General features: G+C 43.2%; 1 protein-coding gene across 1 annotated transcript; it reads right to left on the reverse strand.

Annotated features, from left to right (window-relative positions):
- Positions 1-376: 376 nt before the first annotated feature.
- LOC117663312 (gap junction beta-5 protein-like) lies at positions 377-24,845 on the reverse strand. The gene is made up of 2 exons (XM_034413375.3): positions 24,709-24,845; positions 377-3,423 (listed from the first exon to the last, which is right to left on the reverse strand). The coding sequence occupies exon 2, from the start codon at positions 3,396-3,398 to the stop codon at positions 2,547-2,549; it is 852 nt and encodes a 283-aa protein (XP_034269266.2). The 5' UTR covers positions 3,399-3,423; positions 24,709-24,845; the 3' UTR covers positions 377-2,546.
- Between the last annotated feature and the right edge of the window lie 325 nt (positions 24,846-25,170).

The following is a 25,170-nucleotide window of genomic DNA, read 5'->3' on the forward strand; positions in this document are numbered from 1 at the left end:
CCCAGATTGTTGGGGTTTAGTATACTGTCTTTGGTGTAAGCCGCCCAGAGTCCTCGGAGAGTGGGCGGCATAGAAATATGAATAATAATAAATAAATAGATAAATAATAACTATTTTGTAGACAATGGCAGATTCTTTTCTTAAGAGGTCTATTCCTGAATTTAAGTTGAATTTACCAAGTCCTTCAAAATGAAGTATGTACTTACTCTTAGAAACAATGGAAAAATATGTATATAGGTAATTTCCTTTTAGTCCTTCTTTATTTCAAAATAACCAGAAGAAAAAACATTTTCATAATATCCCAATTGTAACAAAGAACTCCTGTTCTGAGTTTTGGGAAAGAGGGTGAGGTTTCTTGAAATAAGACAGCAACTAATTGTAGTTAGCCAACTTCAGCATTTTTATTTATCATTGCCTACATCATTACATTAAATACTAAAAGTGTTCAAGTATGTAAATGTAGCTATTATAATTAAACTGCTCCTCAAAAAAACTAACTAAAATTCTGATTAAACCAACTATAGGTCAAAGTGCAGTAGCACAGAGATTTGTTCTTCACAAGTAAGGCATCCAGATTTCTGAATTCTCCAAGAATTTCTAGGAAAGATTTCAGTCTGAAACCCTGAGAATTAGGTAGAATAACAATTGGTGTACGTCAATATAAGACAGTTGTCTGTGCAGAAGATCAAAAATTCACTTTCTGACATCTTGATCAAAATTTGGAAATAGTCTGCCCTGAGATCATAGACAGTTGCTGCCAGTAAGCACCTATAATCTTGAGCTAGATGAACAAATGGGTTGACTCAATTTTGTAGGCCTCACACATGATGACTTACATACTTTACAGATAAGTGATGTGATTTATTTTGAAATTAGTAAACCAAATTAAATGTTCTTGGTTCACAAGATGGATAGCCATTTCTATTTCAGGAAAAAAAATCTCAATTTATTTTATTTCTAAAATGTATATTTTCTCCTTTTCTCCAAATCAAACGAACTATTCCAGAAGTTTCCCTGGGCAACTTAGTAATTGAGAAAAAGAGAATTTAGGTCAGCGGTAAACAGTTTCTCAATATTCTATTAGATCATACGTGGAGAAATGAATCAGAAAACATGTGACATATAATTAATAACAATTAACCCATCAATAGCACGTAATTAACTACTGGAGTGTGCCAATGCAGAGGAGGAGTGGGTTTGCCGTGGCTTGTAGAGTTTCAGGCAAGCTAAGTTGTCGATCAACGAGAAAATCAGGACTTAAAACAGAGATGATCAGTTGGCATTGAGATGTGGAACTTACACAAGGCTGTAATAGATATTGTGATATTTCTCATCTATTGCATGCCTAGCACCAATCTCCTAACCCAGAAAGCATAACAGGAAGAAAGTGAGGAATTGAAGTTAATGGTTTGCTATGCCAATAATCTTAAAGTTTAACCCTGTGATCTCCAAATATAGTTGGTGAAGAGTCCTATGAAATTTTGGGAAATGGCTTCCGGTAAACCAAGAGAAAAGTAGCTACATGCTAAATGATCTCATTGATATCAGACAGATTTTTATTATCCAAAATTTGATTTTCTATTATTAATAATATGCCTTGTTTTGTGCCTAGATTCACTCTTGACAACTCATAGACCATCAAGCTGAATGGCAGTAATGATGGCAGACCATCAAACCACATGCATCTTCCTCTTTGCCATTCCTGGCTCCTGCAAATGAAAAAAACACATTTTTCAAGCTAGGACCTTCGCTACTTCATTGGGGCTAGGACACAGTGCATTGCCTTTCCTCCATTAGCCAACATGTCTTAAGTTTTATTTATTATTTATTCCAAATTCTCTTCATTGGAAAACCATCTCAATACCAGTTTCACCAAATATCTTCCTTGATAGTGAGATGATTTTAAAAATTAGATTGAAAGTGAACAAAGAACAATGTATTGTTGACAAATAATTTAGATGCCTTCCGTTAAAAGAATCAAAATAAATGAATATGGCTGTTGAAGACCCTCTCTCCTGGAAAGAAGTACCATGTTTGGATAGAAGAACCATCAACCCCTTGCAAAAGAATCAGTAGACATTAGAATTCTTAGGTTTCCAGAGCTGCAATATTTTGGAGCTGGGGAAGTTCAGAGTTTGGATGGGGAAGAAAACACTAAACTCATGAGGGCTACCTACGAGTGATGCGGTTAAAAAAAAATATCAGAAAGGCAGACGGGATTGTAATGGACCACCCTGAAGAAGGGCATGGCTGCCATAGACATAGAATTCTTTATTGGCCAAGTGTGATTGGACACACAAGGAATTTGTCTTTGGTGCATATGCTCTGGTTGGAACATAAACCTGGAGTGGATTACATGGCAAATTACAGTAGCTATTGAAACCTGAACAAACAGAGCTAGATCAATGCTCTTTTTCCTAATCCCCTATAACTGCCACCATTTCTCACACTTCTCACATTTCCAGCTTAACGGAAAGTGGAATTGGTATTGGAATGGAGCAATATGGATGGGGCCCAAGCTCTTCTTTTTTTCATGGGTGTGTATTTTATTCCAGCTTCCCAAGTTTTGAAGGTTCTCCACATTGGGAGTTGCTTATGAGAGGTGAAGTGACGGGTTTATAATCTGACCCATGAAAAATCTGCCCATCTATTTCGGTGGTGTCCTGTTTACTTGGGGACAAGGAGCAGTGGTCTCTTTTGATAAAGTGTACTTCGCCACTCTCTCTGCTGTGACTTTCACTTTGGTCTTGAATGCTCTCTTTACATCTTTTCCCAATGAGATAGAAAGCTTCCAGGAGGCTAAGTAAGATACAAACACAGGCAGTAATAATCATGAACAGAGTGAAGATGTTCTTTTCTGTTGGCCTGGCTATGTAGCAGTCAACTAGGTTAGGGCAAGGCGAGAGAGAGCATTTGACTAGAGTAGGAAGCTTGTAGTTTGGGTACACGTGGTAAAAGATAAACAGGAACACAATGTCCACCGCAGCTTTGAAGAGAAGACTGAAGAGGTAGGTCCACCATAACCCTCCACGCTTCTTGCCTGGAGGATAACGTGGTCTGAAGTGATCCCCACATTTCTGTAAACGTTTCTTCAGTTTGGCTTGCCGATAGGCTACATGCATAACAACCAACAGGGAAGGACAGGTGACAAGGATGAGTTGCAGGGCCCAGAGTCGGATGTGAGAGATTGGAAAGTAATGGTCATAGCAGACATTGGGGCAACCTGGCTGCTCAGTGTTGCAGTCAAAGTCCTTACTGTCATCTCCCCAGACTTTCTCTGCTGCCACTAAGTAGACTAGAAGCCGAAAGATGAAAACAACTGAGAGCCAAATACGCCCAAACGCTGTGGAGTATTTGTTCACTCCCCCCAGGAGATCTTCCAAACCAGACCAATTCATCTTGGTTAATTTCTTTTAGCAGAGTCTGAAAAGAGAAAGACGGTGTGGTTAGAAAGTTTTGATCTCATTGACATGATCTAAGTTGCTTTCCTTGAATCACATGATCTCCAGGGATGTTGAGCTTAAACTGGCCTGACCTACTCTTTTTTAAAAGGAATTGTTTTAAAAAAATTAGGGGTTTTAATATAGGGTTTTTAACTATGGGCCAAATTGATTTAATTGGATTTTAATATTGCTTTAAATTTTGTATCTGTATATTTTATTTGCTGGCTGTTCACCGCCCTGAGTCCCTTGGGAGAGGGGCGGTATATAAATATAATAAACTATAACTATAACTTAAACTCTCATAATATAGAGCCATGGAAGTGAGGTTCAGGCCAGTGGTAGGTTCCTCCCGGTTCCGCCGAGCCGGTAGCGGTGATGATATGACATCACCGAACCGGTTCTCCCCCCGCCCCCTGCCCCCCCTTGTTATTCTTACCTTTTATTTGGCCCCACCCCCAATCTATTTGCTGCCTCCCGGGTCCCAGCTGATCGGCTAGAAGGCAAAAAACTGTTTAAACTCTTGCCATGGGGCTTCAAAGGGCCGCCCTACAGCTGATCAGTGTTAAAAGGCAGTGTGGTGGTAGACCGGTGCCTCCAAAAACAAATGAGTAGACTGGTGCTTGCAAAAATAAATGGGTAGACCGGTGCCTCCAAAAACAAATGAGTAGACTGGTAGAGCTCTGCAAGCAGTTAAAAGCCTGGTAGACGAGTACCTCTGCTAAATCCTAAAGAATTGTCACATGACCATCAAGCCACACCCACAAAATAAGCCACGCCCACAGAACCAGTAGTAAAAATTTTAGAACCCACCCCTGGTTCAGGCTAAGTTTCTCTTCTTCATTCCCTTTTGCCCATCAAACTTTTTATTTGGTTTCTCAATCAATTCAATTCAATTCAAATCTTTATTGTCAGTGCACAACATATGTGCAATGAGATTGGTTGAGCTCCCTCAGTGTACCCCCCCCCCCCACAACACAATACAACTCACAGTGAGGACAGAAAATCCCTAACCCAATAAATCATATTAACAAAACACCCAGTCCTATTGCACCAGTGTGAACATGTTACACATTGCGCCGGCCCTGCAGTCCATCATACTACCTAGTTATGATGTTATTTCTCACTCTAAGTCTACTAGACTTGATCATCTACCTTGAAGCCAAATGAGATGAAAAAAGAAGCGATACGGCTGGAACCTCCTTCCTTTTAAAATTTGAATAGCTTACCCTTCTCCATATAATATGGAGTACCATCCATAATAGAGCTAGGAACACCAGAGCTCCATTGGCCATGCTGGGAAAGCTCTGGAAACTGCAGGACTAAACACGCCAACCAGCAGTGGTGGGTTGCTCCTGGTTCTGTCCGGTTCTTGCGAACCAGTAGTAAAAGCGGCAGGAGGCTCCGCCCACCTGCCCAGACGTCATAATGGACGATCTGTGCATGCACAGAAGCTTCTGCACGTGTGCTCCCGTTGCAAACTGGTAGTAAAGGTAAGTAGAACCCAATCAGGTGTTAGGTTGGAGAAGATTGCTATTCAGACCTCAAGAACTTAGAATACCTTAATTGACACTTAATTGATACTTTAAATGTATACTAATCGTTTAAAGTGAAATGAAATTTCATTGCATAACGCTCTCAAAGGGTCACCACCTCCAATATACACAGTATAAATGTGACAAGTAAGTAAGTAAGTAAGTAAGTAAGTAAGTAAGTAAGTAAGTAAGTACCGTATTTTTCGGAGTATAAGACACACTGTTTTCCCCCCTAAAAGGGAGTGAAAATTTAGGTGCGTCTTATACACTGAATGTAGCCCTGCCCACCCACTGGCCCCCACCCTTTGGCCTCTGCCTCCCAGCAGTTACCTCCTTGCAAGCAAACAGCAAGAAGAAACAGCTCCTTTCAGCTTCAGCACATCCTAATTAGCACAAGTTGATTGAATCGGCCTCCCGACTCTCAGCTGATTTGCTCTCAGCTGATTTGCTCTCAGCTGTTTTGCACAGGCCTCTGCTGCTTGCTGCAAGGAGGTAAATTGCTGGAGCAGATTTTTTTTCCTTGTGCTAATCAAGCTATGCTGAAAACGAAAATGAAAGTAAAGCAGGCTGTTTTTGCTGTTTGCTGCAAGGAGGCAAAATTGCTGGGAGGCAGAGAGGCAGAGGCAGATTTCTTTTTCTTGTTTTCCTCACCAAAAAAGGTAGGTGCATCTTATAGTCCGAAAAATACGGTAAGTAAGTAAGTAAGTAAGTAAGTAAGTAAGTAAGTAAGTAAGTAAGTAAGTAAGTAAGTAAATAAGTAAGTAAGTAAGTAAGCAAGCAAGCAAGCAAGCAAGCAAGCAAGCAAGCAAGCAAGTAAGTAAGTAAGTAAGTAAGTAAATAAATAAGATTATACCCACATACTGCATATTATATGTCACAGAGAAACAACACAGACTGGTCTGGATGTATATACAATATGTACATGGCAACTTGCCTTTTCAAAGTTGTAGTTCCTTTGGAGAATGTTTGGGATATTAATCCATTTTAACATATTATCTACATGTTAAATCACCTTAACCTAATATAGCCCCTCCCCTTCTTTTATTTTTTTGGGCTTCTTCATAGGTGTCTTCAGCAGAGTTAATGTGAAAATGATGACAGATGATGACATTGATATCATAACACAAATCCTGAGTAATACTTGGCATTAACAAATGGAGTCATTTATTACAGCTGATGCAATGGTACATGGGAATGACCCTGGGAGACAGCCCAATGAGACACAGCCAATGGGATCAGCCAAGGTCCGTTAAAAGACAGCTTAGCTTGCAGTAGGAATGTGAACGGGGCAAGAGGCTCAGCAGGGACCCTCCCTAGTTTCTTGGGCTGTAAAGGGAACTGTGGGGGGAAGAAATGTACTTTCATATTTGCAAGATTCTTTTAATGTAACTTTACAATAAAGTAGAATTAGCTGATCTGGTTTGTTTGATCTGGTTTGAGCACCAACTCAGGAAGCTTAAGCTGCCCAAGGAGCTGCTGATCCAGTTCTACAGAGGAACTATTGAGTCTGTCATCTGCACCTCTATAACTGTCTGGTTTGGTTCTGCAATCCAACAAGACAGACACAGACTTCAGAGGATCATTAGAACTACAGAAAAAACAATGGCTACCAACCTGCCTTCCACTGAGGACCTGTATACTGCACGAGTCAAAAAGAGGGCTGTGAAAATATTTACAGACCCCTCGCATCCTGGACATAAACTGTTTCAACTCCTATCCTCAAAACAACACTATAGAGCACTGCACACCAGAACAACTAGACACAATAACCGTTTTTTTCCAAATGCCATCACTCTGCTTAACAAATAATTCCCTCAACACTGTCAAACTATTCACTAAATCTGCATTATTATTACTATTAATCTTCTCATTGTTCCTATCACCCATCTCCTCCCACTTGTGACTGCATGACTATAACTTTGCTGCTTATATCCTTGTGATTGATATTGATATTGATTGTTTCCTAGTATGATTTGATTGCTTATTCTACTGTATGACTGTCATGGGATGTTGTGCCTTGTGATTCTTGATGAGTGTATCTTGTCTTTTTATGTACACTGAGAACATATGCACCAATCACACTTGGCCAATAAAGAATTCTATTCTATTCTATTCTATTCTATTCTATTCTATTCTATTCTATTCTATTCTATTCTATTCTATTCTATTCTATTCTATTCTATCCTATTCTATCCCATCCCATCCCATCCCACCCCACCCCATCCCATCCCATCCCATCCCATCCTATCCTATCCCATCCCATCCCATCCCATCCTATCCTATCCTATCCTATCCTATCCTATCCTATCCTATCCTATTCCTGTTTGATATACTTTGTAAGTCTGACAGCTACTGATTGGAATTAGTTTGGAATTGGGAAAGTTTAGAAAACATCATCCTATTTATGACTTGGGTTTGTTTTCCCTTTGGAACTGAATCCTATTGCAATAATATTGATCACTTTTGTTAACTATCTCTATTTGCAATTCCTCATATTTTCAAGTGAAGTCAAGCAAGCAAGCAAGCAAGCAAAATCCTAAAGTACCCTGAACCCAAACCTCGCTAAAGAAGGGAAGAATTCTTATTTTTTAAAAAAAATAAAAAATCAAAAGTTTTAGAAATGTATACATGTCTAGGCACTGAGGAGGAGGACTTGGATATCTAATTAGTTTGCTCTGGCTAGTATTCTGAGTTTCTAGAATGAAAGGCCTTTTTGCACAATTTGGGGGAATGACTGCTGCTGTCTGAAATCATCAAATAACCATCCAGCTGGGGTCACCCATAAAAGTCTACACTTAGTGAAGCAAAATAAAGGCATGTTAGAAGCCTGGAGAGAAAGAGCTTCATCAGAAACTTGCCAAGTGACTGTGAAATGAGGGGACGACGACAAAAAGGGAAGGAATCTTAATTAGGGCTTGAGAGAGTATTATGCTCCTTTTTCCTCTTAAAGACCTCTTCTAGTAAAGCAAATTGGCTGAGAAGACTGAACAAAATTAATATTTGCAAGAACGGCCCAAGGGTTCAGGAACCAGGCGAAGGTGTTCAATCTTCAATCCTCCTAACCAATCAATCTTATTCATCATAGACAACACACCCCTAAGGCTGCTATGGCTACGTTGGAAGAGAGGATGGAATTTGTGTCTTAGAATTTTGCTTCCCAAAACATACATTCTTATTTATTTATTTATTTATTTGTTTGTTTAAATTTCTATACCGCCCTTCTCCAATGTAGGACTCAGGGCGGTGAACAGCCAAAGTAAAAACAAGACATACATACAAAACATACAAAATCTAAAATCTGTTTAAAATAATTAAATAATTTTGGCCGTAATTAAAACATTCCAATTTAAAATCCGTTTAAAATTTGACTCAAGCCAGCCCAGCTAGTTGAAATAAATGGGTTTTTAGGGCCCGACGAAAAATCCGGAGGTCTGTTATTGTACGTAGCTCTGGGGGGAGGTTGTTCCAGAGGGTGGGCGCCGCCACAGAGAAGGCTCTCCCCCTGGGGGTCGCCAGCCGACATTGTCTGGCGGACGGCACCCTGAGGAGGCCCACTCTGTGGGAGCGTACTGGCCGGTGGGAGGCTATTGGTGGCAGAAGGCGGTAAGTACCCCGGCCCTAAGCCATGGAGCGCTTTAAAGGTGGTCACCAACACCTTGAAGCGCACCCGGAAGACCACCGGGAGCCAGTGCAGCTCGCGCAGGAGAGGTGTCACGTGGGAGCGCCTCATCGCCCCCAAAATCCCCCGCGCGGCCGCGTTCTGGACCAGCTGGAGCCTCCGGGTGCACCCCAGGGGGAGCCCCATGTAGAGACCGTTGCAGTAGTCCAGGCGGGAAGTGACGAGTGCCTGAGTGACTGTGCGTAGGGAGTCCCGATCTAGAAAGGGGCGCAACTGGCGTATCAGGCGGACCTGATAAAAAGACCCCCTGGCCACGGCCGCCAAATGATCTTCTAACGACAGCCGTGCGTCCAGGAGGACGCCCAAGTTACGAGCCCTCTCCGTGGGGGCGAGTGATTCGCCCCCAATAGCCAGCGATGGCGTCAGCTGGCTATATCGGGACGCCGGAAGCCACAGCCACTCGGTCTTGGAGGGGTTGAGTTGGAGCCTGTTTCTCCCCATCCAGGCCCGCACGGCCTCCAGGCACTGGGACATCACTTTAAGGGCATCATTGGGGTGGCCTGGGGTGGAGATGTACAGCTGGGTGTCATCAGCGTACTGATGGAACTCCACCCCGAAGCCACGGATGATCTCACCCAGCGGCTTTACATAAATGTTGAACAGAAGGGGCGAGAGGACCGATCCTTGTGGCACCCCACAAGCAAGGTGCCTCGGGGTCGACCGCTGCCCCCCTGTCAACACAGATTGCGACCGGTCAGAGAGGTAGGAGGAGAACCACCGCAAAACGGTGCCTCCCACCCCCAACCCCACCAACCAGTGCAACATGATACCATGGTCGATGGTATCAAAAGCCGCTGAGAGGTCTAACAGGACCAGGATAGAGGAGCAACCCCTATCCCGGGCCCTCCAGAGATCATCCACCAATGCGACCAATGCCGTTTCCGTGCTGTGCCCAGGCCGGAAGCCGGACTGGAGCGGGTCTAGATAGACAGCTTCATCCAGGTACCGGGGAAGCTGTTGCGCCACCACACTCTCAACAATCTTCGCAATGAAGCGAAGGTTGGAGACTGGACGATAGTTAGCCAAAACAGCCGGATCCAGAGAAGGCTTCTTGAGGAGGGGCCTCACCACCGCTTCTTTCAAAGCGGCCGGCAGGACCCCCTCACTCAAAGAAGTGTTAACAATCTTCTGGAGCCAGCCTCGTGTCACCTCCCGGGAAGCCAGTACCAACCAGGAGGGACACGGGCCCAATAAACATGTGGTCGCGTTCAGCCGTCCCAGGACCCTGTCCATGTCCTCGGGAGCCACAGGATCAAACTCCCCCCAGATAACACTCTCAAGACCTGCCTCAGTCATCCCGTCTGGACATACCCAGTCAGAGGCCAGCCCTTCCCGAATCTGAGCGATTTTGTCATACAGATACTGCACAAAATCCTCAGCTCGACCCTGCAAGGGGTCATCCCGCACTTCCAGATGGAGGAGGGAGCGGGTCACCCTAAACAGGGCGGCCGGGCGATTATCTGATGACGTGATAAGAGCGGCAAAATAGTTAGTTTTCGCCACTTTTATCGCCACTAGGTAGGTCTTAATATGAGACCTCACCAGTGTTCGGTCAGGTTCGGAGCGGCTGGTCCTCCAACTACTCTCCAGGCGTCTTTTCCGGCGCTTCATCTCCCTAAGCTCCTCGGAAAACCAAGGAGCTAGGTGAGTTCGGTGCCGGGTCAGAGGCCGCAAAGGCACGACTCGGTCCAAGGCCCCGGCAGCCGCACTATCCCAGGCGGCCACCAGGTCTTCGGCCGAGTCATGAGCCAGAATCTCAGGAAATGGCCCAAGCTCCATCTGGAACCTATCAGGGTCCATCAGGCGCCTGGGGCGGAACCACCTGGTCGGTCCCGCCTCCCTGCGGCAGGGTGCAGCGGTTAGAAAGTCCAGTCGAAGGAGCGAGTGGTCAGACCATGACAAGGGTTCGATGGCTATATCCCCTATATCAAGGCCACTCAACCACTGACCAGAGACAAAAACTAAGTCCAGAGTGTGTCCTCCTGTGTGAGTGGGGTCATGAATTAACTGAGTAAGGTCCATGGCCGTCATGGAAGCCATGAACTCTCGAGCCACCTCAGACGTTTCACCGATAGATGGCAGGTTGAAATCCCCCATGATGGCAAGTCTGGGGGTGCCCACCGCCACCTCGGCTATAACGTTAAGGAGCTCGGGCAGGGCCATTGCCACGTGGCAGGGAGCCAGGTACGTGACCAACAGGCCCATCTGTACTCCACGACCCCACTTCACAAAGAGGGACTCACATCTGGCTATCTGTGGAACAGTGGTCTCCCTTGGATCCAGACCTTCCTTTATAATAACCGCCACCCCCCCGCCCCTGCCCTGAGCCCTCGGCTGATGAAATGCACGGAAGCCTGGTGGGCATATATCCACGAGGGGGACTCCCCCCTCCTGGCCCAACCAGGTCTCCGTAATGCCCGCCAGGTCCGCCTCCCCCTCCTGAATAAGATCGTGGATGAGGGGGGCTTTATTAACAACGGACCTGGCATTGCACAACATCAGCCAGAGGCTCTGGCCCTGAGAATCTGAACAACCTGGGGAACAAGAAAAGCATTGGGGACCGGAATGCGCAATCGCTCTAAGATAGCGGGTGCGCATTCCCCGCACATGATATGGTCCCCAGCTTCCGCCATATCTGCCCCTCCCACTCACTGTGCTGATGGAACAGCCCTCTTCAAATCGAACTCCAACCCCCTCCCCGACCTCCGGTTCTACGTCCCTAATGTCGCAGCCCTTCGCTAAGGCTGGTCTTGAACCCGGTGGATTTCCCCCAGAACCCACCCTAATCCCCCCCGAACCCCTTAAAATTTTTGTTAAAAACCCACTTAAAAAACCCCTCAAACTCTTCTTAGCCGCATGCCATCTCTCGGGGCTCCAACGCCCGTCATCAAGATAGGCCCTCGATAACGAAGAGGGCCAGACCTGCGAGAGGGGGGAGTCTCGCAGGGCACGAAGGTCATTCACCGAGTACATCAAAGATCAAAGGGAGGTGATAGTCCATGGCCAATAACCAGGGGCCAATTTGATGTTATCACAGTCAGAAGGAGTGAAATGCCAGGCTTCAATAGAGTTCCAATGGAGCATGTGAGACCTCAGTGCCCTCTCACGGCAATGGTGGGAGTAAAATGCTGTTTCGGTCCGGCAGAGGGTGACCCAGCCCTCCTCTCACGGGGGCTGGTCAACCACGATCGTCCAAAAAGCCGGAGTTGAGACAGCAGCTATAGACCCACTCCACCAAGACTTGAATCCCCAGATGTAAACCTCCATTCAACGGAGGGGAAGAATGGGGTCAGGTCAGTCCACATAGTCCAGACAGGCTCAGACAGCGGAGATCATAACCGTCATTACCTCCGGGGAGGTCAAGATGGCATCTAGACCCGGAGATGATTGTTCAGCAGGCATACACGGCATGGCATCACCACATTCAGGGGGATGGGGGTGAAAAAGGAGAGCAGAGGCAACAAATGCCATAGGGGGGAAAACCCCTCAGTCATAGTCCAGCTCTCCCCAACCCCTCCCGGATCTTCCTTGGGACCATGCTGCTTGCCTCGTCCAGCCTCGCCCAGCCTCCATAAATCCTCATGGAGGCCTCTGGGACGACCAAGGGGCCAAATAACGCCCCCCCGGTCGCCCAGGAGATCCAACAAAGCAAGCCAGCAACTGCCAACCTCTCCGACGCTCCCACGCTCCAAACTGTGGCAGCTTCTTCCTTGACCCGGCAGCCGCCATTTCCACGCCGCCAGCACCGCCGTCGCTGCCGCTGCCAGCCTCCCCGCCCTCACCTCGCCCCCCCCTCCGCCCCTAGTACATGTCCAGGGCAGATTGGGCTGGCGAGGATCCCGGCGAGGGTGCTGCACCGCCGCCACCGCCGCGGCGCTGACGCCGTCATCCTGGCTCTGCTACCTTCGCCAGGAGAGTCTGCTGCCGCCCCTCCTCCTTCGGGCCGCTCTCGCCGTCCTACGGTCTCCGCGAGCCTCAAGGACACTCACAGAAGCCGGAGACCCCTCAACGGAGAGCCCCAACACTCCTCCAGCTGGGCCAGGGCTGCAACGATCGAAATTCAGCCCTCCAAAGGCCCCCTGGAGCCATAATCGCCCCCCAGGATCACCGGGATCACAGGCAAGTCGCCATCTTGCGCATTCACTGAAAAAGAGTCTTGTTTTTTACGGGAACTTTTTTTTTTTTTTGAATGAGGGACTTAATTTGGCTCTTGATGGCATTCCTGGGGCCTCTTCAGAAGAAGACTATGATCAGTGGTGGGATTCAGCCACTTCGCACCCCTTTGGGAGAACCGGTTGTTAACTTTCTGAGCAGTTTAGCAAACTGGTTGTTGGAAGAAATCATTAGAGCAGAGAACCGGTTGTTAAATTACTTGAATCCCACCATTGACTATGATCCTAGGGCAAACTGTATATTATGTTTTCCATTGATGTGTTCCCCTTAGGGGAAATGCATGCAATTCCTGAATGTTCTAAGACAAGGGTCTATGGAGATTCTCCATCATCTGGGCCATGGTTGTAACAAAGATGCTTTTTTCAAGAGGCAATTGGACTTCCTTGTTTTTCTTCGAAGACGTTTCACTTTCAATTCAGCAGTCCATCTGCATTTAAAAGACAAAGGCCGCTCTTTTGAAGACAGCAAAATCCACATTTTGGACAGAGAGGACTGCTGGTTGAAAGAGGGGTCAAAGAAGCCATCTATGTCAAAACTGAACAGCCCTCCCTCAACAGGGAGGGTTATGACATCATCTATCTCCAGTCTACAACACAGTCCTTTCAACAGTTCCACACTCATTTGCATCACTCAGGTGACCCTGAGGACACCTCCAGGTGACCTTAACAACCCGCTAAAAGAATGCAAATGGCCAGCTGTTTGCAAGGAGTATAAATCCTTCCATCCCCCACCATCCAATCAGAGCCAAAGAAGCTTCTTGGATGAGAAGCAAAATGTCTTCAAAGAAAAACCAGAAAGTCCAGTTGCCTCTTGAAAAAGCACTTTTGGAATAAGATAGGGGTCCTTAACCCCTGTCCGTGACTTATTGGGAACCAGGCCACCAGAGTGGCAGGCGAGTGTACAAATGTCTCTTGCTCAGATATTTTAATCATGATTCTGGTACTATATTACCTTATGTCACCAGACTTGAAATTTTGGGCTTAAAAAATTTAGAACTCCGCTGCCTTCAGTATGACCTAAGCATAGCTCATAAAATCATCTGCCACAATGTCCTACCTGTCAATGACTACTTCAGTTTCAACCACAACAATGCACAAGCACACAATAGATACAAACTTAAAATGAACTGCTCCAAACTCAATTGCAGAAAATAGGACTTCAGCAACAGAGTGGTCAAGACCTGGAATGCACTACCTGACTCTGTGGTCTCTTCCCCAAACCCCCAAAATTTTAACCTTAGACTGTCTACTGTCGACCTCACCCCATTCCTAAGAGGTCTGTAAGGGGTGTGCATAAGCGCACCAGCGTGCCTACCGTCCCTGTCCTAATGTTCCCTTTAATTGTATTCATTTTATGTATTCAGTTCATGCTTATACTTACATATATTATGTAATACTTACTCGACAAAATAAATAAAAATAAAAAATAAATAAATGTTGAGGTTTGGCATCCAGGCTCTGACTGGCCCCTTCTAACTCTATGGTTCTGTGCCATCTGTAATTCCATTACTCAGAGTGCTATGATATTTCTAGAACTGAAGACAACTTTGAAGCTCAGATTTCCTATTAGGAAAAGCTCCTGGAAGGAACACCCTAATTAGGTCTGTTTTGGGGGGAATTTAATTAAATGTGGGAAGCCCTGGGAGGCTGCAGACCTGCAAAAGACTGAAGACGGAACATTCACACTGGTTATCACATCCACAAAAGTAGCTTTTTTACTATTTCATCCCTAACTTACATTCTACCTACAAGATTTTCACTGGGTTTTTCTTCTGCGCTGAGAGAATTTTTCAGAATTTAATTCTCTTTCATCAGTTGAATGGAAACTGGTAGAGAAAAATCCCAGGGGGCTTTTTGAACATTATCATATATCACTTGCTTATATAAGGACTAACTTTAAAAAGAAAAAAGAAGAAGAAAAAGGAATCTAAGCCACAGCAGCTAATAAAACAACGTGGCAGGAAGGAAGGGTGACTCACAACGCCTGAATCCTTCAGATCAGCAAACCCATCAACTTCTGTCGTTTCAACCTTTCCACTGGGAGTGAATCAAAAGAAACAAGGTGTCTTTCGAATAAATAAATTCCACTCCATATATATCTCCCTCCTCTTCCTTGAGCCAAGAGGCAAAACAGTAAGAATAAGAAATTAATTTTGCAAAAGAGAGCTTTCACTTCCATATTCAGAAGACAAAAAGCAATAGAAAATGGTGCAAGAAGCAGCTGAGATTGCAGTATGTGCCGGACAAATGAATGTTACAGGATCAGGATAGCATTGGAGAATAATTGAAAGCTCTCTTATTTTGAAATCATGCTCATTAAAGTTAGTTTTAAAAAAGGAGAGGAAATGGAAGGATCTTTGGTGCTCTCTGAGCTTGGTTGTTTTCTTGCAGAGTTTCATTACCGAGCTAGGTAATATCATCAGTGATAGAAGGGAGTAGGATTTACCCTCTGTTTATATAAGGATAAGGATAAGGATAAGGATAATTTTACTTCTATACCGCCCCTCTCCCGAAGGACTCGGGGCGGTGTACAGCCAGGTAAAAACACAATACAAATATCACAATTTAAATTTAAACAATTATTAAAAGTATTACATTTAAGGCCAATTAACTAAAAAACCCAAAAATTTAAGAATTCCAAATTTAAAACTCAATTTATGAAGCTAGCCCTGCCTGTCAGAAGAGCAGAGTCTTAAGAGCACAGCGGAAAACTCGGAGGTCAGAGATCTTGCGTATGTGCGGGGGCAGTTCATTCCAAAGGGCAGGGGCTCCCACAGAGAAGGCTCTCCCCCTGGGTGTCGCCAGCTGGCATAATTTGGCCGATGGCACCCTGAGGAGTCCCTCTCTGTGGGAGCGAACTGGACGGTGGGAGGCTATCGGTGGCAGAAGGCGGTCTCATAGGTACCCAGGTCCTAGAATAGAATAGAATAGAATAGAATAGAATAGAATAGAATAGAATAGAATAGAATAGAATAGAATAGAATAGAATAGAATAGAATAGAATAGAATAGAATAGAATAGAATTTTTTATTGGCCAAGTGTGATTGGACACACAAGGAATTTGTCTTGGTGCATAAACTCTCAGTGTACATAAAAGAAAAGATACGTTCATCAAGAATGAATGTGACTTGCCCTGTCGTTGTTGGTGGGTGAGTTGTTAGTGGTTTCTTATTTAGGTTGTTGTTGACTGATTTTTGTCTGAATTGGTAGTTCCTTGATTGGGATATTGTTTATTGCTTGGTTGTTAGTCTAGTTTTAAGATTAAAACTAGACCGTTAACTAAGTGTTAAACTGAGCTTATCTGGCTGCTGATTGCTGGTGAGGAGGTGTTTTAGTCTGTTCGATAGTCTCATTTGAGACAATCTGGGACAAATGGAAGGAATATTTGGCCTGGAAGTGTTGTCTTCCTGATGATCCGCTGTGAAGCTGTCCTAAGCACCTAAGAAACATCAATCAATCAATCAATCAATCAGAATAGAGCTGGAAGGGATCTTGGAAGTCTTCTTATTTTAAAAAAAACATTTAAAACATATTTAAAAACATTCTTATTTTTTAAAAAAACCAAATATACAGTATACAGCAGCGATGGCTAACCGCTTCTGGACTGAGTGCCCAAAGCGCCTGAACCCCCAAAATGCAATGTGCATGTGGCCCCCGTACATGCACCCCACCCTCTGCGTGGTCCTCTGCATGCCCCCCACCCATCTGCCAGTGTGGGTTGCCCCTGGTTTGGACCAGTTCACAAGAACCAGTAGTAAAACCGGTGGGAAGCTCCGCCCACCGACCCTGACATCATCAGGAAGCTTCTGCGCATGCGCAGAAGTGCGCATGGCCACGTTGTGAACCGGTAGTAAAGGTAAGTAGAACCCACCCCTGCCCCCGAGTATGTACGCATGCCCCCACGCGTGCCATAGATTCATCATCAGTGGTATATAGCCTAGCATTTGGTTTCATACAAGGGCATCCAAACTACTAGGCATGAAGGAATGTTGCCCTATCAACTGTTCCTGTTTGGTTGCCTAGAATTGGAAAGAAATACGGTGTGTTCCAAATCTTTGAGTTGGTAATTTCTACATAATCTCTAACTCATGATACTTGGTATTCAGAGCAGTTATCTCCTCCCCACCCCCCAAAAAATGCCTGGATCAGCTAATCTGGCAGCAGAATTTTTATGGAAGAAGATCATTCCCTTTAAGAAGAACAGCCAAGTGGGTTGATCGTGGCATGGATGTGGCCAAATAATGCACCCTGTTTGATTATAGCCATTTTGAAATATCCCTCGCTTCTAAAATGACAGTGATCCATTTGGGAAACTTGCAAAGAGGAAGAGCCTTGGTGGCACAGCAGACTAAAGTGCTGTTAAGTAGCACCAGCTGCCTGCAATTACTGCAAGTTCAAATCTCACCAGGCTCAAGGTTGACTCAGCCTTCCATCCTTCCAAGGTAGGTAAAATGAGGACCCGGATTGTGGGGGCAATAAGATGACTTTGTATAAAAAAGAACACCGCTGGGGGGGGGGCAAAGCCCTACTAAGCAGGTATATACAAAAGTATGAAGGCTATTGCTTAACGCATTGTAAGCCGCCCCAAGTCTCCAGAGAAGGGCGGCATATAAATTGAACCAATAAATAAATAAATAAATAAATAAATAAATAAATAAATAAATAAATAAATAAATAAATAAATAAATAAATAAATAAATAAATAGAATAATACCCATTTAGAATTACTGTGCAGGGAGGAAAAGGCATGTATTTGAAAGAATTGCATACAAAAAGCATATATTAGACATAGCCGTGCACAAAAGTACATCTGTTAGGGAAAATTGCATTCAGACGTGCATCTGTCAGAGAAACCTGCAAAAGATGGATGTAATGAAAATCTGCATACAATTTATAAGAGTATTAAAAAATGTAGAAATTTGGTGGAATGAATAAGTACATGGCTTACTTATGTACATAGGATTTACACCGTCTCACCCATAACTGCTTCCATGACTACCCAACCACAATGTGGTTAAGGCACCAGGCAAGAAACTGGGAGATTGTGAGTTCTAGTCCTTTCTTGGGCATGAAAACTGGCTGGGTGACCTTGGCCCAGCCCACCTTAGAGGGGGAGTTGTTGTTGTGGGGAATATAGGAAGAGAAAGGAATATTACATCTGTTTGCTGCCTTGAGTTATTTATAAAAATAATATTTATAAACATGATATAAATTAATTAATTCATTAATTAAAACAATGCTTTGTAGTTATGGGAATTGTTGTCTAATTTATCTGGAGTCCATCAGTTGGGGACAGATGTTCTATATCATAATAATATTATTACTAGTTTGCATGAGGACATCTAATTCATACTTTTCTTATAGGGCTTGTTTGGAGTTTAACTGAAACTACTAAGAGACAAGCATCTTTTGAATCAAGATATATAATTCACTTCATTTTTTTCCCCATAATGGTCAGCTAGATGTCATTAGGGAGCTTATATGTGTGGTAACAATCACCATATCCACTGTGTAGCCCTAACATCTTGCAAAGCATCTGTAATTGTACAAAATAATACAACTGGTATTCTTGGAAATCCATGAAAATCTCCCAATGTGTATTGTTAATTGCAACAATCTGTTGGAATTTAGATTTCTGGGAGAAATATCAACAACCTCAGATATGCCGATGATACCACTCTAATGGCAGAAAGTGAAGAGGAACTAAAGAGCCTCTTGATGCAGGTAAAGGAGGAGAGCCCAAAAGTTGGCTTGAAACTCAACATTAAGAAAACTAAGATAATGTTATCTGGCCCTCTCAATTCCTGGCAAATAGATGGGGAAGAAATGGAGGTAGTGACAGATTTTATTTTCCTGGGCTCCAAGATCACCGCAGATGGGGACTGCAGCCAAGAAATTAAAAGACGCTTGCTCCTGGGGAGGAAAGCTATGGCAACTCTAGACAGCATACTAAAAAGCAGAGACATCACCCTGCCAACAAAAGTGCGTATAGTCAAGGCTATGGTTTCTCCAGTTGCAATGTATGGCTGTGAAAGTTGGACCATAAGGAAGGTTGAGTGCTGAAGAATGGAGGCCTTTGAACTCTGGTGCTGGAGAAGATTCCTGCGAGTCCCTTCGACTGCAAGGCGATCCAACCGGTCAGTCCTAGAGGAGATCAACCCTGACTGCTCTTTAGAAGACCAGATCCTGAAGATGAAACTGAAATACTTTGGCCACCTAATGAGAAGGAAGGACTCCCTGGAGAAGAGCCCAATGCTGGGAACAATTGAGGGCAAAAGAAGAAGGAGACGGCAGAGAATGAAGTGGCTGGATGGAGTCACTGAAGCAATAGGTGTGAGCTTAAATGGACTATGGGGGATGGTGGAGGACAGGAAGGGCTGGAGGAATGTTGTCCATGGGGTCGCGATGAGTCGGACATGACTTTGCTATTATTATTATTATTATTATTATTATTATTATTATTATTATTATTATTATTATTATTATTATTATTATTATTATTATTATTATTATTATTAATATTATTATTATTGAGATTTATATGCCACCCTATCTCCAGCTGGACTCAGGGCGGCTCACAACAGTAAAAAACATCTAATGGAAAAGTTAAAAAGAAATTAAATCCAAATTTCATAATTTAACGGTTAAAAGTGCAATTAAGACTAACAAGTTAAAAATTAAAACCCCACCAATCCAGGCCAGCCAAACGAAACAGCCACGTTTTCAGGTCGCGACGGAAGGAGCGGAGTTTGGGGGCCAACAACTGTTGACCAACAACAACAACAACTGTTACTAAGATGGCTCCAGATGGTTATGGAGCATAACCAGCTCAACTATATTAAGAGGGTCTCAGCACATGAGTAGAACTGATAGCAAGAGGTTCATCCTAAAGGACATAAGGAAATTAGCTCTTAAAGCCAAAAATGCAACTGGAACAAATAATAACTCAAAAGGTGCCATTAAAACCAGAAACTTACTTATTAGGAATACCTACAAGCAAATATGAAAAAGAAATAATATATTTAATAACACACATTTTGACTGCAGCAAGAATCATATACGCACAAAATTGGAAACAAGAAGAGGTCCCGACTCAAGAGAAATTAATATCCAAAATTATGGAATGCGCTGAGATGGATAGACTCACCAAGGAGATCCAAGGAAAGGAAGAATCTGAATATTATCTGGTCTGGCAAAAGTGGTATAAATGGTTAGAGGGAAGTGAAAAAAAAGAGAAGAAGAAAGAAAGGAAAATTAAATAAAAGAAAAGATATCAATAGAGTAAAATATTTTTTTACATCAAATGAAATTTAAGAAAGAGATACCAGATATCAATAAAATAATATCATTATATAAGGTGAGAGAAATAATGTATACTGAAGAATATAGGATATTGATATTGTAACAATTCAGATATTATAGGTAGATGTCATTAAGATGATGCTTGTTGTAAATTGTTTTACTTGCATTTATAAATGTATTATGTGGTTTCTTAAATTAATAAAAGTTTAAAAATTAAAAAAAAAAGAAAAAGAAAAAAAAAGCCAAAATAGTTAATGTGGTGCCACCCAGTTCCAGGAATGTATCTACTGGCCTACATAAAATCAGGTTATTCCTAGGATGTGTGTAGAATTCATTCTTTGCATCGGTGTTTGTTTTCTTCTCCATCCAGCTACCTGTGATACCAATGTAATTTTTTTTCTGGAATGCCCCACCCATAGAAACCCTGTGAGGTTTTAAGGACGTATATCATATTGATAAGCCTCAAGTTTAGCTACTTCTCATATGTGGGAAGATAGCAATTAAATCAATGACAAGATTTTCTCTATTGCTGACTTGGATTGGTGTTTTTTTGTTTTGTTTTGTTTTTTAGCGCTAAGTGCAATTCACCCCCAAATTTGTGGAGAAACTGACTGGATCATTCTCTGATCTTCAGACAAAGGAGAAGTTCTCCAAAATTTCTCAAGAGCAGAGAAAAAAGTCTGAAGAAAGGAGAGACCTTGAGATTTCTTTTTCTGGGATTGAAACGAAGCCTGGGCATTCAGGGACACTGCAGAGAGATGGAGAGCGGGTTGCAAGGGAAAAAAAAAGGAGATAACAATCAATCTTTTGCCCACTTTATTATGAAATAAGTGTAAAGACTTCTGAGTCTCATAGAATGAAATATATGTAGCTCAGTTGAATTGAAATGTGTGAACTGCCTGCAAGAAAATAATGAAGCTGAGAGAGCACCTAAGACTGTCAAATGCCTGTCCAGTCTCTTCTTGAAAATCTCCAGTGATGGAGCCACCCACAACTTCTGGAGGCAAGCTGTTCCACTGATTGATTGTTCTCACTGTCAGGAAATTTCTTCTTTGTCCTAGGTTGGATCTCTTTTTAATGAGCATCCATCCCTTACTCCTTGTCCTGCCCTCAGATGTTTTGGAGAATAGGTTAATCCCTCTTTTCTGTGACAGCCCATCAAGTACTGGAAAAGTGCTATCATTTCACCCCTAGTCCTTTTCTTCATTAGACCCGACATACCTAGTTCCCTCAATTGTTCATCATACTTAGAGTGTTCTGTCTCTTCCTTCTCTCCTTCATAATGTCCTTTCCTGTTCCTTATACCCAGAGGTGTAAGGAAATGGAATATCATTGTCCACTGCTTTCCTTCTGGTCCGAAAAGTGAATTGAGCCCAGCAGATGTAGACAAGCAGAGGAGAAATATGAGGAGATGAAAAGATGCCCTCACTGAGGTAGTCCATGACATTTTGCTACCCATGGAGAAGAACAAAATGGCAATGTCATTTTGTCGTTTTCCATCAGTAGAAAATGAGAAGAATTTTATTTTGGCTTCAGGGAGAGATTCACTTTTTTAAAAAAAAAATCATACCAAAGGTAATACTAGTTTGGGAGCTCAGGACAAGCTGGAATCTCCTTGTGGCTCAGTTCACTGAAAGGAAATGGCTAGCAAGTTCAAGAGGAATAGCTGGTAACTCCAGTTGCTTACCCACAGGATCTGACACCTGAGGCCGTTGCCTCATTCTGTTTAATGGAAGGGTTGGCGCAGGCAATTCCTCCTAAACTTGAACTGACACATAATTAATCATCTGGTGGACGGGAAGTTATCATGGCCTGGGTAGAAGAACTGCTCTCCTCACCTCCTTCAATCACATGGACCTGAAAACTGTGCTCCATTTTGGAAGCTGGTTCTTCTTATAAAGAAAAATGTTGTAGTTGGGTTATCATTTTTTTTTTTTACATACAGTACATGGTGGGTATAGTAGCAGTTATTTTTAAATAATTTTTAAATTTATTTTGAACTCTGGTGCTGGAGAAGACTCGTGAGAGTCCCTTGGACTGCAAGGCGATCAAACCGGTCAGTCCTAGAGGAGATCAACCCTGACTGCTCTTTAGAAGGCCAGATCCTGAAGATGAAACTCAAATACCTTGGCCGCCTAATGAGAAGGAAGGACTTCCTGGAGAAGAGCCTAATGCTGGGAAAGATTGAGGGCAAAAGAAGAAGGGGATGGCAGAGAATGAGGTGGCTGGATGGAGTCACTGAAGCAGTCGGCATGAGCTTAAATGGACTTCAGGGGGTGGTAGAGGACAGGAAGGCCTGGAGGAACGTTGTCCATGGGGTCGTGATGGGTCGGACATGACTTCACAACTAACAACAACAATTTAAATATTTGCAGTACATGTAGGGAGTTGGGCAAGATAACATGGGTGATATGACCTCTATACCATTATAAATCAAGCCATAAACAAGGAGAGATGTCCTTCAATATCTACACACAGGCATAAGGATGCATATGCAAGAACCCTCTTCTCCCACTGATCAGAGCTATATAGTGTTTCTCTTTTGGACTTTTCCAGAAGTCTATTTTACTTAGATGAAGTGTGCATGCAAAATTAAAAGCCAACTAAGTAGCAGCTGCCTTTCTGCTTATATCATGAATTAAAACGTAAGTGCTCTCTTAGATAAAATCCAAAACGTATGAACAGCTTTGTCCCAAAAGAATGCACTCCAAAATTTGTGGGAGTACAATTCCCAGCATAGGTTCTTGTATAGTGAAATGTAGTGTAATATAATTCATAGGCAGTCCTTGACTTGCAACCATTTGAAGTTATAATGGCACTGAAAAAAAGTAACTTATGACCGGTTCTCGCATTTCCATGGGCACATGATCAAAATCTCGGTGCTTGGCAACCAGGAAGTATTTACGATGGTTGTAGCATCCCAGGGTCATATGACTTGTGACCTTCCCAGCTGGCTTCCAACAAGCAAAGTCAATAAGGGAAATTGGATTCGCTTAATAACTGAAGTGAATCGCTTAGCAACCATGGCAAAGAAGGTCATAAAATTGGGCACATCTTACTTAATAACCACCTTGCTTAGCAACAAATATTCTGGTTCCAATTGCAACCATTAGTTGAGGACTACCTACAGTATACCCAAGCCAGAATAGTAAATAACCTGTCTACAAGCAAAGAAGATAACAGTACTGAAAGCATGCTGGACTTAAAAACCCTTTCATACATGCATAAATCACGTAAAGTTTAGAAAGTACGGTGAGTGTACTTCTGAGTCTTCATCTAGCAAACTTCTTGATTGCATTTTTATATATAAAAAAATGGGTAGAAAAATTGTTGGTTTGCAAATCTCTTCTCAAAAAGACAGTTAGAGTGAGCATCTCACCCTGCTCATTAAAAAGGAAAAAGAAACTACAAATCCCATTTCCCCCTGCTGAGAACCCTGATAGTCTTCCTGTTGCTAGGTGTTTTTCTCAGGCAGAAATTAATTCTCTTCTTCTCTAATTTGTGATCTGGGATGGAAAAAAGTCCTTCATGGAGTCTACCGTGAAAGAAGTCATAGATATGATTTCCAGTCATCTCTACAAAGGAACTGATGCTCACTCAGTGGCCCATGGACCCATTGGAAGGACAAATACCCTACGTCAGAAGATCGTGATAGGGATGAATTTCTATTACCCTCAAGATAAAATCCCAAATACAAAGCTTTGAACCTCTTATTATTGTTCAGAACAATCATATCTCTAGCTGCTCATGACTGAAGCCTTATGGATTTCAAGAGCAGTGGAATTTTAATTGCCTTAGTCTGGATCCAACCTTGATCTCAACTCAACTGCAGCACTCTGGTGTAATCAAAATAGAATTAAATTAAACTTCAGTTCCCATGAAACTATGATGCACTATTGTTGACACTGATTTTAATAGTACGTACTTTCTGGATCCGACCCAGAGTTTCTATCTAAACTTCATTTTTAAAAGGCCCTGATGAAAAGTAGCAGAGTGTAATTATATTTAATGTTTGATTTTATTTTTGTTGGTGCTATAAATCAAATCAACTCTGTTTTCCTTTCAAAGACTGCAACTCACTCTTGAAATTTCCTTCATTTTAATAAATGCAAAGGTGGCGAGACTCATTCTTGCTTTTAGTCTGTTCTTTGTCTGCAGAGTTTCCCTGGGAATCTGCTATTCCAGAATGAAGAAGAGGTACACAACACTTTCTCACTCCTAAAACAGTCCCAAACTGACTGCAGAAACTCCTGAAAACATTCCAAAGCCTTTGCTTAATTCATTCAAACCCGCTGACTGCCTCTCGGGTTTCTAATGCAAGCTCAGACGATTGCCTTCCTGCTAAACGATTCTTTTCAGCCACGTTTCATTTCAAAGACCCAATTGGGATGGAGAACTTTTCCAGAATTGCCTCTATCGGTTTTAAAAGTTGCATCCGCATAGGAGCTAAACCCATATTTTTCCAGACACCAGTCTCGGTGCCATAAGGATGTCAAAACATGTTTAGCCATACAGTCATTCAGAGCTTATTCTCCTTCCTCTCTCCATTGTAATAGGAGGGGGGAAAATAAGTAACTTACTTGTTTTGGAAATCCTTCTCTTCTTCAGTGGACTTTCCCAGGTCCCTCCATCTGCTGCACTGAAATTCCCCTTTCTATAGGCTGAAAGGCCATCAAAGAATCATAGATCCTTTTGGCATTCTTGGAGTGAAGAGGAGGACGACAACAAGGCGGTGGAAAAGGAGGAGGAAGAATATCCCAGCAGCAACATTCCAAGGGTGGAGTTACATCGCAAGGCAGCTTCCTAGCACACCCTGGCTTGTTAGCCTTGTGGTAGATGGTAGAAGCTTGGAGCTCTTCCAGTTAAGTAATACAGGCATACCAGCGAAGTATACACAGCTCCGGATGCGCCCAACAGATTCCACCACCATTCGTCAATGATGGTGCCGGTTCTTGGTGCTCAAGGGGTAACATCCCCTTGGCTGTCAAGGCTGGGTTAGGGTGAAATGGGCATTGTAGGGCATCATATTATGGGGTGGAAAG

Source organism: Pantherophis guttatus, chromosome 10, assembly GCF_059756535.1.
Source record: "Pantherophis guttatus breed Tessera chromosome 10, ASM5975653v1, whole genome shotgun sequence".
NCBI lineage: Eukaryota > Metazoa > Chordata > Lepidosauria > Squamata > Colubridae > Pantherophis > Pantherophis guttatus.